This window comes from Vanessa cardui, chromosome 28 (assembly GCF_905220365.1).
Source record: "Vanessa cardui chromosome 28, ilVanCard2.1, whole genome shotgun sequence".
Lineage (NCBI taxonomy): Eukaryota > Metazoa > Arthropoda > Insecta > Lepidoptera > Nymphalidae > Vanessa > Vanessa cardui.
In genome coordinates this window covers 2,646,953-2,663,433 of record NC_061150.1, presented here as the reverse complement: position 1 = coordinate 2,663,433, position 16,481 = coordinate 2,646,953, and the positions used below count along the sequence as shown (strand labels likewise).

At 33.2% G+C, this 16,481-nt stretch overlaps 2 protein-coding genes across 4 annotated transcripts in view; one reads left to right on the top strand and one right to left on the bottom strand.

The window, feature by feature from the left end:
- The first annotated feature begins 189 nt into the window (after positions 1 to 189).
- Positions 190 to 3,632, top strand: LOC124541750 (zinc finger protein OZF-like). Its single transcript, XM_047119695.1, has 4 exons — positions 190 to 1,173; positions 2,346 to 2,479; positions 2,668 to 2,779; positions 3,161 to 3,632. Exons 1-4 carry the CDS (start codon positions 304 to 306, stop codon positions 3,323 to 3,325), a joined length of 1,281 nt encoding a protein of 426 aa, XP_046975651.1. The 5' UTR covers positions 190 to 303; the 3' UTR covers positions 3,326 to 3,632.
- A 3,449-nt stretch (positions 3,633 to 7,081) lies between these two features.
- LOC124541611 overlaps positions 7,082 to 16,481 on the bottom strand; it is an 87,773-nt gene continuing 78,373 nt past the window's right edge. For 2 of the 3 annotated variants that reach the window (XM_047119533.1, XM_047119532.1), the window contains exon 5: positions 7,083 to 7,749. In XM_047119533.1, the coding sequence (XP_046975489.1) occupies positions 7,557 to 7,749 (193 nt within the window). In that variant the 3' untranslated portion in view covers positions 7,083 to 7,556. Of the gene's footprint in view, positions 7,750 to 16,481 lie in introns of all 3 variants that reach the window. The other variant, XM_047119531.1, reaches the window with a different exon arrangement.

Genomic DNA, 16,481 nt, shown 5'->3' with positions numbered 1-16,481 from the left:
ACTACTCCTCGAGAGATGGCGTTGTATGATACTAAAACCTGGATCATTAAATATTTCTGTGGTTTAAATTTGAAATCTATAATATTAATAATCTCCGCCTGATTGCAAGTATTAATCTTGGTTATTTATAAATGAGAGCATTAATGAATTTTTTTTTTTTTGTAATGTCAGAAGTATTAATGATGACACTGACGTTTACATCAAGTTCAAGAACGCATCAACAAAAGTTGTTTTGGTGTGACATAAATTAAATATAAAACTATTTAACATTTATTAAAAATTGTAATTAGTTTCCTAGCTGCGATGTCTTATGACCTAGAGCTGCTCAATTCAGATGTATATAGCTACGATTACTTCCAACAAGACGACGTATGTAGACTTTGTTTTAGTCGTAACGCTTTCACGGAAATTATAGAATTATCTTCAGAAAATAACTTCAAGACGATAAAAACAGATTTAGTTGAAAAGATTATAGACTGTTTAAACATAGACCTATCTCATTGCATCCATCCAAACAAGGCTTGCGAGGAATGTTGTAAACAAATAAACAAATTTCACTATTTCAAAAAGTTCTGCCAAGAAACCGATAGAAAGTTGCGTGAAATTTTAAACAATAATAAATCAGATAAGTGCGAAAATATTAAACTAGAAAAGGATAACGAAGAAATCGAAAATGGTTCCCTACACGATTTGTATGATGATCTTAATACAGACGATTGTGAAAGTAAGCATTCGAATAAATCGAAAATTAAAGTGTGGAAATATAAACCGAAACGCACCCCGACATACTGTAACATGTGCATGATAGACTGTGAAAACGCTGACGAATTCAAAAGTCATAATTTCAAGTACCACGGTATAGACAATGATGGCTCATACAAATGTTTCGGTTGTGAGAAGAAATTCAAAAATAGAAAGTCGAGGTCCTCTCACGAAATACACTTCTGCAAAGGACTTAAAGATGGCTACAAGTGTAATACATGTAACAGATATTTACCGAAACGAGGCATGTATGAGGCACATATGCGTGACCATAGAGAGAACGTCCCAATACAGCTGCCGGAGGAAATATTTTACTGTCAGAAATGTGACAAATTATTCAAGACGATGGAGAATTTGAAAGGACACATAGAGATAGAACATGATACAGATAAAAAGAAATATGTTTGTGAGGTAAGAGAAGTTATAGCAAGTTTTGCATAAGCATATACTGATGATGATATCCTTGTGATAATATGTTCAAGTATGTGTAAATCTGACACAGTTTTGGTCACCAGTCTCAATAGATGTCAAACACAAATTAAGGTGCACTATCATAATCCAATGGGTCAGCGATTCTGATAAAATCTGAAATAGTTCTATTACAAATACAATATCTTTCTGTAACAAGGGGGCACAGACATTTCCAACTTCTAAACTCTAGATAGCTACTAAACTTTATAGTTGCATTAACATAAACAAATGTAGAGCATGACTTTTGTAAATATTCAAAAAAATAAATCACTTTAACTAAAGTACTCAGATATTGAAAATAATTTAAATAAGGTGCCATATAGACTACCTATAGAAATGAAACTCGAAACTATATTTGTGGATATTATTAACATCAGTTATTATCAACACTAAACAATGATTACATACATTTTTACATAGTTTATTAACTAATCAAAACAAATAAACATATGATAGGCTGTACAAGCTCAAACAGTATATGTTTATGTTATTTATTATGTTTCTATATATATTAGAATAATCAGTTATTTATTTACAATAATAATGACAAATCTCCATCTTGATAGCATTTTCTAAATAGTGTGTTTGATTAGCAGGCCTTTAATTGGCTCATGTTTATAAATGAATTTATATTTAAAATAAATATTTTTAGTAGCATTGGTAACAATCCCAACAGGTTAATTAAAAAAGGTACCAGTGTAAATGAAATTACTTTTCTCTGTATGATGGATTTTAAAAAAAAATCTGTTGTATATCTATTTAATTGTAGGAAACTCAATATTTTGTTATAATGATTATTATAAAAAAAATATGCCAGCTAGACTCAGCTTGGGTCACTTGGGATAAAAGGAATGTTTGAATATACAATGGATTAATAATTACACTAATTTAATGTTGAAATTGTACCTAATACATACATCAACCGATTTTATCACTTTTACGAAAGGAAATTTCTGCTGAATTTCTTTCCTGACTTTTTGTTTTTTTTAACCTAAGTATCGTTTTTTTAAAACTGCAAAATTAAAAAGAAAAACTTTAAAATGTTTTAAATTTCTAACAGTTTTTTAACAAGATTTATTATATCTTTCCAATTAAAATCTTATCAATTTCAGAGCTGTGGTCGAGTGTTCAACAGGAAAGATTATCTGAACAAGCACAAACTTACACACACAGGGGAGAAGCTGCATGTTTGCCCACACTGCGGTTTCCGCGCGAGGCAGCGTTCTTCCCTTACTGTTCACATCCGGTGAGCATGGTTACTGGACTCTGATTATTGATTAATAGATTCCCAGTGAGTCTTAAAATAATTGATGTGGGGCATATTACCAGTAAAGAAGTATAATCTTTCACTCTCAGAATTTGTTCATATGGCAACAAAAATAATTTACACAGATAAATAAGAGTTTTATTAATTTAATATTAATTTGTTTCCAGAAAACACACGGGCGAACGTCCCTACAGGTGCAATGTGTGTCCGCAGCGCTGTGTCTCCAGCTCAAACTTGAGAGCCCACCAGAAAAGGCATTTGGGGCTCAAAGTTCATGAGGTATACAAACATACATACCATTTAAACGTCACACTTGACTGTATATTTGCTTAATCAGTATCATTTTCTTTATGTTGAATATCATACACATTAAAAAGCTCAATATTGATTTGCTTAATTTGTGTTTACAATTCATATCGTGCTCGGCGATGAAGGAAAACATCGTGAGGAAACCTGCATGTGTCTGATTTCATAGAAATTTTGCCACATGTTTATTCAACCGGGTTGGTTGAATAATTGGCATTGCAAAAGTGCCACGGAATATGTTCCAAACATTCAACTCAAAGGAAGAGGAGGTTTTAGTCCAGCGGTGGGAAATTACAGGCTGTTGTTGTTTTAAGTATATGAATTTATGTTTGAGAATAATATAATTGCTTCCAGTGTAATATATGCAACAAGAAATTCGGCTACAAGGTGAGCCTGCACGAGCACATGGCGACGCATGCGCCGGCGCAGGCGCACGCGTGCGCGCAGTGCGGCGCCGCCTACGCGCATGCGCGCGGTTTGCGCAGACACGTGCGCGCCAAACACGCCGCCGACACCTAGCCTATACGTTACATAAATACTATACACACTGATATGTTGGCGTTTTATTTGTTTAGTTAACCTAACTGTTCCCGCCCTGGTGGTTTCTCGTGTCCACATAAAAATAAACATATGATAGGCTGTACAAGCTCAAACAATATATGTTTATGTTATTTATTATGTTTCTATATATATTAGAATAATCAGTTATTTATTTACAATAATAATGACAAATCTCCGTCTTGATAGCATTTTCTAAATAGTGAGTTTGATTAGTACACCTTTAATTGGCTCATGTTTATAAATAAAGCCGGTTAGTTAGGTTTCTGTTTGCGTGTCTGGTTAGAATAAACAATGTCTGGTTTTATTTTTTCATTTTATTTAATTTTCCGCAACTAGGATGCATTTGATTTTATTTATATTTCATTAGAAATTAACAGGATTAATGGTGCAGAAAAGCTTGAGTTTTCAAACATTTTTTTTAATCTTACTTATATATGCCAATAGACTGGCAAGAAATATAAATCATCCCATACATCACAAGACAATCATTACAAAACAATGACTTTGTTTTTCGTGACTGTCATAAATTTACAATCTACTTATTTAATAGTGATTATAATTTTATATATTCACGTTTAACTAGTAATATAAATTTTAGTCTAAAATAAATTAAAACCACCAATTAATCTTCTTTTACCAGAATTAATTGAATCTTGCACAAAAGTCAAAACATTTTAGTGATCAATATGTTTTTTCTTGGTCCAATATTATAGATATTAAAAAAAAATTGTATTGTCACTTTAATTTGTTAAATTAATTGCTTTAATATACTAATGTTTTTTATGTCGTATTATTAACGATTCCAAACTATTAATTTATTTTTATCGAATAATTTATTAACCTGAATAAACTTTATTTATACTATGCTTCGATCTTAGCTAAAGATTAACGTAAAACGTCTGTGATGTCAAATATTTTATGACAAACATGATTCAAATTCCACCGAGCACGGAGGAAATAGGCTATTTGATTGACTTTAAAGTCCATTTCATATTATTTAGTGGAGGATGAGTTGCCCAGGAAAAGTTGTTTTTTAATTCTGATAAAAATATCGAATTAAATATTCAATATTTAAATTTTCGCGCGAAAACGGATCTATATTTCGTTTGACGTCACTTCTGTCTCACTGGCCCACTAATCATACTTGTCCTCAATGGCTTTCAACTTATGCATTTTTCTCGACATTTGAGATACTTTTTTGGAAAAACTCTTTTGAAAAAAAAAAAACGAAAAACGGACTATCGATACTCCGAAAAAAACGTTGTCGTATGTTTTGTGCCAACGTGTTCATCTACTTCAACAAAGTTTTCAAAAAAAATGGTTTTTGACTTGTTGTGAATGGTTCAATTTAAATTGACATTTTGAAATCGCATTCTTTGCTAATTAAATTTAAATATAAATTTTACTGCATTTCTTACAATGTTTTAGATTTTTAATATACTTTTGGTCTATCCTATATGGAGTTATTTAAAATAAACACAAAAAAAAATATTGTATCTTCCCTATTGACACTTTATTTTTTTGCAATGTCGAATAGCTTATAAGAGCTTGTTGGTGGGAAAGTACTGTCAATAATAAGGTGGGTAAATAATGCAATCAATTCAATTTCTAATATTTTATTTCTGCTTGATTTAGATTGTCTTTAGAGGAAACTCGAATACCTACAAAAGTACTAAGAACAGATTCCTATAAGAAATAAAACCTCAACCTTATTTCAAAACACGTTGAAGATACAAAAAAAATAACGACAGATTAAAATTTACATTTCAAATATATTTAAAAAATTAAATAATTATGTACTTATTAATAAACATTTAATTATTCTTAAAATACACAATCACATATATACTACACAAATATTGTCAAATACAGGAACTTCGCGCAGTAAGAACTAACCTTATACTAATTCATTTTTAAAATTAAATCGGACGACATATTTGTTTTAAATTCGTGACTTCTATTGAACTCAAGTTGAATAAACTACTTATTCTATTTAATAGATATGTGACGACTTGAAAAGAAAGTTTTAATTTGTTTTTACTTTAAATTTTAAAACATTTGCCAAACATGTTTTCGTTTATTCTAAGCTCTACAGTAATCTACTAAACTTAATTAAAACTGGCAATCTAAGTACTACTAACGCCATCTAGTATTGAGTAGAATTATTAATTCAAAACTACCGATTTTAACGAGAAATTTTAAAAAGTTAGTAACATCAATTTCTACTGCTATTTGAATATTAAATTGATTATCATATTAAATATTTAACAAATACTTCAAAGTTGTTAAACTTATGAATTTCGCTGCGCCATCTTTATTTAACTAAAAAAATGTGTTTAAAAAAGAAATGTTGGTTTATTTATTGACGATAAAATGAAAAAATGAATGAACTTAATTAGATTAGTATAATTTAATCGTGTACAATTATTGTAGATAATAAATAAATCATCCATTCTATATAATCTGTTACTTACATTATATACAGTGTGTATAATAATTTAGAATATATTTTAATCTAGAAACCAATGGCAGTGGCAATCAGAAATAACCATAGGATACAAATAAAATTATTCAAAAATAAACTACTGGTTTGTTTGCAACTTAATTGTAATCTCAAAAGCAGCCATTGATAGTAAAGATTTGAATATAATTTCGTTGTATATCTTTTAAATATAGATACTGTCAGGAAATCAAAAAAAAAATAAAAAAGTTTGGAAGACCACAGCATAACACTTATGTATTTCAGTAGATAAATAATTTAAAACTATTTTTTGCGACTTTCAAGTACTAGGTAACGTGAGGAAGATATTATGGCAGAAAATAATATTTACATTGTTTAATTTTTATATAAATTAATTGTTTTAACGTTAAAAACGGCTAAATAATTCTGGGATGGACTTAGTTCAAGTGGATTATTCAAAAATCCAACATACGCTCAGGCGCGAGTATACGTATTTTTTTTTTAAATATTAAGCAAATGCAATAATCCAAACAATCTAGTTTTACTAAAAGATTATGCACTAATCTTGGAAAATAAGTTTAATATTTTAAAATATTTTTTAAATTTGATAGGCCAAAGTACAATTCCAAACAGCCAAAAAATCCACGCTTGGATTTTTCTAATCTGTTCTTTTAGAAGCGCTAAAAACTATCATGAGTAAATTATGTTCAAATAGGAACGAAAAGAGTATATCTATGTCTATATAATATAATAAATAATAAACATAATAAATTATATTTTTATTAGTGACTATATTTTTTATATTCTGATTTAATAAAAGAATACTAGAAATTATAGAATTCTTAAGCCTTATATTTTGTTTATCACTTGGGATTGATTGAAATCATTCTGAGGCCTGGTACTAAATTGGGCTAGGTTTGTTCTTTAATTACGTGTAAATGGCATTTAGCTATATGCCGAGTATTTTATTATACTATATCTCAAATATAAAACAAAGTATTTCCCGCCGTCTGTACAAGTGCTTTTTTTAATTGTGTAAAGTAATTTAATGCGGTTGTCATTAATAAACAGAGCGACTTAAGAGGAAGCTTTATATGCATTTTACGTTTGTTCTTTTTCAAACTTTACAGTAAAACTGTTTCAGGTAGCCAGTTATACTGAAAACATGTAACATCTGTGCATTGTTTACGGCGGCTTGACAAATGAAAACAGCGCCATCTAGTGACAGAAATCGGAATTTGTGAATTTATCTTTATTTACTTCACTGTTAAAAAGCATTTAAAAGTCAAACCAAAATAGCGCCATCTAGTGACAGAAATCTGAATCATAATTTGTGAATTTAACTTTATTTACTTCGCTGTTAAAAAGCATTGAAAATTAACTAGCATTCTAGAACGTTTGTTAACATCAACGCTCGTGGTTGTTTCCAGTATTTTGATTCGATGTAAATTTTGACAATGTGTTAGTAAAATTAAGTTAGCGTTAATATTTGTACTAGGCACTGGTAATTTAATATAATATTATATGTTAAACTTGTATTAAGCACAGATTACTTAATATAATGGTGATCGAATTTTTCTAGCACCAGGCCACAGATACAAAATGTTTTTTTGACATTACCAAAGATACTAGAAATATAGACTAAAATAAATATTTTATTTATCAATAATCCAAACTTATGTTTTATTATTGCTTTGAATTAATTTTATTGATCGAATGTTGCCATGTTTAATACGGGAGATTATCTCTCAAGAACGCCTGCTTCATGTACCCCCTCCTCAGACATTTCCCCCACCAGGAGCGCTGTGTGCACATCTTCACGGGTTTCAAAATGAAGCATTTTGTCTGGACGATGTTGAAAAATAGCTTCCCGACCATGTTCGACACTGACGTATCTGCGAGTTTAAGACACGCGCGGAATCTGAAAGAAAAGATTTTTTTTTTTTAATATACAATTTTGGCAACGGTGATAAGTTTTAGGTCTTATAATTTTTTTATTAATAAAAATATATAAATTTGTTTGAACATTATATTTTTTATAAATATATTTTTATATTGTTACAACGCGTGCATCTTAACCGATGATTGTGGGTGCAAACCCAGGCAAGCAACGCTGAATATTCATGTGCTTAATTTGTGTTTACAATTAATCTCGAGCTCGGCGGTAAAGGAAACCTGCATGTGTCTTATTTCATAGTAAGAGCCTGTACATTTCCCAATGCTGAGATAAGGCCTCCTCTCCCTTTGAGGAGGAGGATTGGAATATTCCACCATGATGTTCCAACGCGGGTTGGTGGAATACACATGTGGCAGAATTTCGATGAAATTAGACACCTGCAGGTTTCCTCACGATGTTTTCTTTATAGCAAGAGATGATTATAAACACAAATTTAGCACATATATATATAATGTTTGTACCCGCAATCATCGGTTAAGATGCTCGAGTTCTAACAACTGGCCCATCTCCAGGTAAGGTAGGTATAACTACTAATTTCAAAATCATAATTTAAAAACGCTATAAACAATAAAATTTAACAACAAAACCTACTTAAGTAGATTCGTAAAAGGTCTCGACAACAAAATCAGAGGAAATTAAAATAACGCTGACAAAATATGCGATAAAATCGGTAATAAAAATCTCGGTAACATTTCTATTACCACCATAACACCACCATAAAAGTTTACTATAAAACCGTAGCACGTTTTCGATCAGTCAGACGGCATTTGAATATTTTCGTTAATACATTTCTCTAAGTTGTATACAAGATTCCTTTGATTAAGAAAAAAAAACTTAAACTGTAACAGTTTAGAATAATAAAAATATAACAAATACGTCACAGAAAAAAAACAATACTCAATATAAAATTCGATAAAGCGTTTTTTTATTATCTGTGCATTCGAAATGACCGCTATTTTACTACCGGCGCCGCCTGTCATCGTTTCGCGCCGAATTTATAGCGTGTGTCATAAATTGGCGGGAAAGTGTTCGCGCAACGACGCTTAGGAGTGCATCTTTTTAATGTTTTAAATTAAGATAGCAATTAGTTTTCTTTAGTGTTGTATTTTGTAATTAAAATGGTAAAAACGAATAGCTATTGAGTTTCTTGTCAGTATTTTTAGAATCTTTGTACTGGGCGAAACGAAACGATGGTAGCTTTATTACATAGTATACAACAAAGTCGCTTACCGTTTTCTGACTCTAAGTATTGTAAGGTTAATTAACCAATATATTATATTATGATGTATTTATTTAATACTATGTAATATATACACTAATAACTTTTTAAATTCATGAGTTATATCTGGCCATAGTCACATAATGACTTTAATTATGTAACTATGGCAACGGAAAAATAAAGAAGAGGAGACTGGACATTCTTTGGTGGAATATATTTTTTTTATGTTGAAATGTGAATAATAAAATTTTAATAACAAAAATAATCGAATTTACTTGGAGATAATCTTAGAACCTTTTAGTATCAAATCAAAATCAAAATAAACTTTATTCAAGTAGGCTTGACAAATAAATAATATACTGACTAAATATACTGTGACGCAACAGTGAGTATTACTTTATTAAAAACATCCCGAAGAGAGTCTCTAGCTCCAAGATTATATCTTAAAATATATCCTTAGATCTTCAAATTTACTTTACGGACTTTGATGCGGAAAAACTCAATCAAATGGAATGATGTTTGTTTGTTTTTGTTTTTATGGAATAGTTTGGCGGACGAGCATATGGGCCACCTGATAGTAAGTGGTAACCATCACCCATAGACAATGAAGCTGTAAGAAATATTAACTATTCCTTACACCGTCAATGCGCCACCAACCTTGGAAACTAAGATGATATGTCCATTGTGCCTGTAGTTACACTGGCTCACTCACCCTTCAAACCGGAACACAACAATACTGCGTACTGTTGTTTAGCGGTATATCTGATGAGTGGGTGGTACCTACCTAGGCGGGCTTGCACAAAGCCCTACCACCACGTAATAATGAAATTCCTTTATTCGATTTAGAAGAATTAAACAGTCACATTAAACACTACCAACGGTTCGGAGACACATACCTTGACTTGAGACGAACCAATGAAAGAAACTTTGCAGTTTTTTCTTTTAAATAACTTTTTATGGGCCCAACAGTAGTTTGAACCCAGAACCTTATGACCTTATCTAGCTTGTAGAATACCGAGGCATCAGATAAACTATAAAAGAATGTCACTTAGTAAAATTGTAATTGGGTACAATATGACTCTTACAGGATATTTTTACTGATGGTAGGGCTTTGTGGAACTCAGAATAGGAATCACTAAACAGCAGTAGTATTCCAGTTTTAAGGGTGTGCCAGTGTAACATTTAAATTCAAATTCAGGGTAATTTTCATACGAAATTGGTGTAAGTCCATTTGGGTAAAAACACCTACTTGTTAGATACTCTAAATAAAACTAGTTATAACGGATTTGAATCGCGTATATTAATTATTTTTCACATCCCGACGTTTCGAGCACTTTACAGCGTTCGTGGTCACGGGCAGACTATTATATATTTCGATTCAAATCCGTTATAACTAGTTTTATTTAAATGTGTTATAATCGCGAAAATTTAAGAAAACATTAGATACTCTAATATTAGCAATTCTTAGTTTTGTGATTGGAAGTTGAGAGACTTAACGTAACAGGCACCAGGACATCTTAGTACCCAAGCTTGGTGGCGGTGCAAGTGATAGCCATTGTTTATTGGTGGTGTTACCACTTACCATCACGTGGCCCGTTTGCTCGTTCGCTTAACTATGTCATAAATGTATATTTATCTCAGTACAAGAATGTGGAAACAGGTGCTGCTACTTCAGTTTCATCTCTGGAGTAGTCCAATAGGATGGATCCACAATTGATGGGAATTTAAAACGACCTACAGTCTTTAAATTGACGTAATAGGTCAGGTCTCATCACAAGTTCTCGACGTTGAAGCATAAATAATAAACAAACTGAAACGCATTAATAACATTAGTACGATTGCAAAAAGGTCGTATATATTTTTATGCGATTCGATTTTTAAAAAATGACATCCATTCGAAAACAGACTATATATAAGTGCAGTAAATGGCGGGAAATATGCCATTACGTCAATGGCAGGCGTCAAGTGCAGGGGCTGGAGGGTGCTTAACGCTGCATCGGATATATCGCCTCCGACCGGGTTTTGGCGTTTTGCCTCGCGGAGGAAAAAACGAAAAATTCCCTTCTTTGGACAAGTGTTATCGTCTTCGTATGCTTGTCGTATTTATGGACAGTTGTAGAAATTGTCAAGAGTCGAGTGGTTCGAACGCGTGCATCTTAACCGATAACTGCGGGTTCAAACCCAGGCAAGCACCGCTGATTCATGTGCTTAATTTGTCTTTATTATTCATCTCGTGCTCAGCGGTGAAGGAAAACATCGTGAGGAAACCTGCATGTGACAAATTTCATAGAAATTCTGCCACATGTGTATTCCACCAACCCGCAATGGATCAGCGTGGTGGAATGTTCCAAAACCTTCTCCTCAAAGGGAGAGGAGGCTTTTAGCCCAGCCGTGGGAATTTACAGGCTGTTGTTGTTGTTGTAAAAATTGTAATAATAGTTTTGTGACAATCGATTCAATTTGTTTTTTGATCTGGTAACATTCTGATTATTGTGCTTAGACTACCAATGACCATTGTTTTTTTTATAATGTAAGAAGGTATACAGATATACAGATGGGTAATCTGATTGTATGCCGTCGCTATCAGCTATAGACAAAGAAAGAAAGAAAAAGATTTAGGACAGGGCATTATTACTATTAAGGTAAAAAAATCTGAAGAATTAGTATTTTACAGATTAAAAAAATAACGAAGAACAAAGAAAGCGGGTATTATTACACAGTCATAGTAATCATCGGTTCAGCGGTTTGGCCGAGAAAGAATGACAGACAGCCTTACTTTCAGATAAATAATATTAATATAGATTCTACCGAGAACAACCGGCAAGAAACGCAGTAGTTAATCTTTTTCAACTTTGAAATAACCGTGGTCTCTTTAAACGAATACGTTAACCCAGGAAGGCTGTATTAAAAAGAAAGAAGTAAAGTAACAGTCAGCCTTTCATTAAGGAGAGGGTTTGGAACATATTCCATCACGCTGTTCCAATGCGGGTTGGTGGATTGCACATGTGGCAGAATTTCGATGAAATTAGACACGTGCACGTTTCCTCACGATGTTTTCCTTCACCGCCGAGCACGAGATGAATTATAAACACAAATTAAGCACATATACATGGTGCTTGCTTGGATTTGAACCGGCAATCATCGGTTAAGATGCACGCGTTCTAACCACTGGGCCATCTCAGCTCAGGCTGTTAACTTAGTGACAATTCACACCGCAACGCTTCACCCTGGTCCAAGACTACAGATTAAGAAACCTTACTGAACCTTAAAACCTTTTTTACGAGAACCTTTTCGGACGTCCAGCTGAGTAAACTCAGCTGTTTTTTTAGGCTCTAAGATGGTGCTAATGGACATAATGGACCATCAGATGGCACGTGGTCTGGTCTGAGTATTATTAATATATACATGATATTAAATTAGCATGATTATTTTTATTATTACAGTTATTAAATAAATAAATATGAGACAATATCACATACATTACTCTGATCCCAATGTAAGTAGCTGAAGCACTTGTGTTATGGAAAATCAGAAGTAACGATACCACAAACACCCAGACCCAAAACAACGTAGGAAACTAATGATAATCTACATCGACTCGACCGAGAATCGAACCCAGGACCTCGGAGTCATGAAAATTGGTTATTATATAATTGGTTATTATATTTATAATAATTTAAATAATTGTATTAACTAACATGACTGTATTTTTTTTAAATGTTGAAAAAGAGTAACTACGGAGTTTCTTGCCGGTTCTTCTCGGTAGAATCTACCTTCCGATCCGGTGGTAGCTTCACTTAATTGTTAGATGACGATTCAAAAGTGCTTGTAAAAGCCCACTTGAATAAAGTATATTTTGATTTGATTTGATTTGGTGTACACACAACTCGTCAAAATAAAATACCGGATATTTACCATGTTTTTTATTTGTTGTTAGTTAGAGCTCGATATTTCGACATTATCTACGAATGTCTTGTTCACGAGGCTGAGCTACAACGAATAAAAATAAAAAAATATGTTAAATATCCCGTAATTATTAATGACTGTAATGATATATACGTGGTTTATACAAGAGTCACGCGCGGTTTTGTTCGCGTTTAAGGGATAAGTCGTTAGATGTGATATGTAGTACTCTATCATATTAGGTTTAGCTGGGAAAGTTTACAGTTTAATTGGTGGTAGGGCTTTGTGCAAGCCCGTCTGGGTAGGTACCACCCACTCCAAACAGTACTCAGTATTGTTGTGTTCCGGTCTGAAGGGTGAGCCAGTGTAACTACAGGCACAAGGGACATAACATCTTAGTTCCCAAGGTTGGTGGCGCATTGACGATGTAAGGAATAGTTAATATTTCTTACAGCGTCTTTGTATATGGGTGATGGTGACCACTTACCATCAGGTGGCCCGTTCGCCAACCTATACCATAAAAAAATATAGCACAGATATAGTTTAATCGTTGTCTATGACTGCGTTCGCGTTTAACGAATAAGTCGTTAGGTGTTATGGTGTTAGGTATTCTTCCCTTTTAATCAACTTTGTTTCATACCAAAATCATAATCAAACTCAAACTCAAATAACTTTATTCAATATAGAAGCATTACACTTTCTTATTGATGGTCAATTGAAACACTACCACCGGTTCGGAAAAGAAAATACCCTGACCTGAGAAGAACCGGCGAAAGAAACTCAGCGGGTTTTTTTTTTTTGTTTGTCTCATATATTATATAAACAATTTAATATGAGATGAAATAGCCAGGAGGCGATCGTTTCATTCCCAAGGTGTAAATCAAAATCAAAATAAACTTTATTCAAGTGCGCTTCATAAGCACTTTTGAATCGTCATTTAACAATTAAGTGAAGCTACCACCGATTCGGAAAGTACATTCTACCGAGAAGAACCGACAAGAAACTCAGTAGTTACTCTTTCTCAACATTTAAAAAATACAGTCATTTGACACGTCGATTTACAAGCACTCGCTGTCTCGGGTTGAACTGATGCGGGAATCTATAGCGACGAATGGCGTCGAATGGCGCGATAGGGAGCTGTTTCTATTGGTTGTGTGAATCGGCAGTAATCGGTTTTATTGAATTTGCTCATACATCTAAGTTGTGTCGTACTGTACCTAACATACCCAATTGAAATTTAAATATAGAATTATATAAAGTATTGTTTAAATGGCCGCCATCTTGTTTCGAGGGGTTAGAGGGGGGGTTAAAGGGGGGGTTGGGGGTCGTCTAATCTTAACGGTTCTCGGTGCAATAAGAATTCGGCTTACAAAAACATTTAGTTTCCTCCGGTCAGGCGTGGGAGCGCGCGGATTAATGGCGGCTGACAAAGCGTTGCTTTTTGCGCCTAACGAGCCCTTAGTCCTGGCTTCGTATGCACTTGTGTATAGAGTAGCTGTGCGCAGAGGAAACCGATGGACCAGTGGTTAGAACGCGTGCATCTTAACTGATGTTTGCGGGTTCAAAGTGAATATTCATGTGTTTAATTTCTGTTTTTAATTCATCTCGTGCTCAGCGGTGAAGGAAAACATCGTAAGGAAACCTGCATGTGACAAATTTCATAGAAATTCTGCCACATGTGAATTCCACCAACCCGCATTGGAACAGCGTGGTGGAATATGTTCCAAACCTTCTCCTCAAAGGGAGAGGAGGCCTTTGGCCCAGCAGTGGGAATTTACAGGCTGTTGTTGTTGTTATGTTTAATATCAACTACTACTTATGATGTATTACTAGCATTCTTCCATTTGTTTACTAGCATCTTTACTTTGCACGCGGTCAAGATTTATACAGTAACTATTTATAATTAACATTTGCATACATTTAAGCTTTTAATTTTATTAAGTCTTCTGTTAATAGAGTAATTTATGAAGTATAGTAAATTACCAATTCCAATTATATAATCATCCAAAAAAAATTTCATATACAATTATTTTAAATTATATATTTGATACAGCTCTGTATTTCTCTACTCTGTGCTAATACCGCGACGACCTTGCCGTTTTCACTTCCAACATTTGGTCGAGTGCTGGTCAAGTTGTAGTGATGTGCTCGTTTACGATACAATCGATTTTGACTATCGATATTTTTGGCATCACTTAAAAACAATTTCACTAGCTATTAACAATACATAGAATATATATGTGTTATATATTTATATTAACTGAAATTGTGGCTTAATTCCAATGGAAATAGGAATAAAGATAAACAATACTGCCCCTACTAGATTCACGTATTTCATGCAATATGTTAATAACTCAGCTATATCGTGCACTACTGAGAGTTTATGATTAATATATCTTTATTTAAAAAACAACACAATTACACTTAACTACTTATAGACACTTTAATTTTACTTCAAAATTCCGATGACAGTTTCGTCGTCGTTCAAAACGCTTTCCGCCAATCCACAGCGAACATCACAGATTATTCAAGCTCTCGACCAATGGTATCGCGTCAATTTGCTGTCAAATTCTCCTCTTGGCAGCGTTCATGTAAACAATTTGTTTAATTCCTTGTAAGGGTCAGAACCAAAGTTCGCTGCATCGATGATCATCATAACGTCATCTAATCAAACTATTAAAACATCAGCGCTAGATCGCTCAAAGATATATTCTCGTGACTGAAACGTCTTAAGTGCTGTTTCAGAGCACTTACGTCGTTACATATTGTATAATAATAATAACACTTTTTTGACGTTTAATGCGCCAATCCACAGCGAATATCACAGATTAATCAAGCTCTCGACCAATGGTATCGCGTCAGATCGCTGTCAGATGTTGTTTGTTTGACATTTCTCTTTTTATGGTTGGTGTTATACAGCTTATGGTCTTACAAAAGGAGAATGGAAAGAAGTATGTCTTTGCTCAGAACTGAATCTATCTTTATACATAATTTCATCTATATTTGTTCAGCGGTTTAAGCGTGAAGCGGTAACATAAATATGCCGTGGCACCTTTATGTCATGTACTATTTAGTAACTCTACTAACAACAAGGGAAAAAGGCTTTTGAGAAGGTTTGCAACATATCCCACCACGCTGTTCCAATACGGGTAGGTGATATCTTAACTCTACTAAATCAAATGTTAAATATATTGCAATATCATTGGAATTTGATTTAAATTAAATTACAAGAGCCAAAAAAGTATCGAATATAAAATAACTGGGCAGCACTATTATCGACACGGCACAACCCTAGCATAAGTGGCTTAGTTACGGTATAAGTGCTGCCAAATAGCGAATCAATGCGGGTTACAACTTAAAGAACAAAAGAAGGATTACGTCCGATCCGAAAGAGAATTAGCGAAATTCCCGCCTTATTTCTTGTATTTTTTTTTTAATCGTTAGCAAAGGCACCGGCGTATGGGTATTGGTCCCGCATGTCTAGCTTCGTTTCTTGATATGTTTGTTTTAGAAGGTATTTTGTTGTATAGCGTAGTTTAATTAAAAAAATATATATATCGCTTCCGATCGATTC

Coding starts and splice junctions, on each gene's coding strand:
- LOC124541750 (XM_047119695.1), top strand. CDS start 304: ATGTCTTATGACCTAGAGCTGCTCAATTCAGATGTATATAGCTACGAT. Junction 1,174..2,345: donor AAAAGAAATATGTTTGTGAG/GTAAGAGAAGTT, acceptor TATCAATTTCAG/AGCTGTGGTCGAGTGTTCAA. Junction 2,780..3,160: donor TGGGGCTCAAAGTTCATGAG/GTATACAAACAT, acceptor AATTGCTTCCAG/TGTAATATATGCAACAAGAA.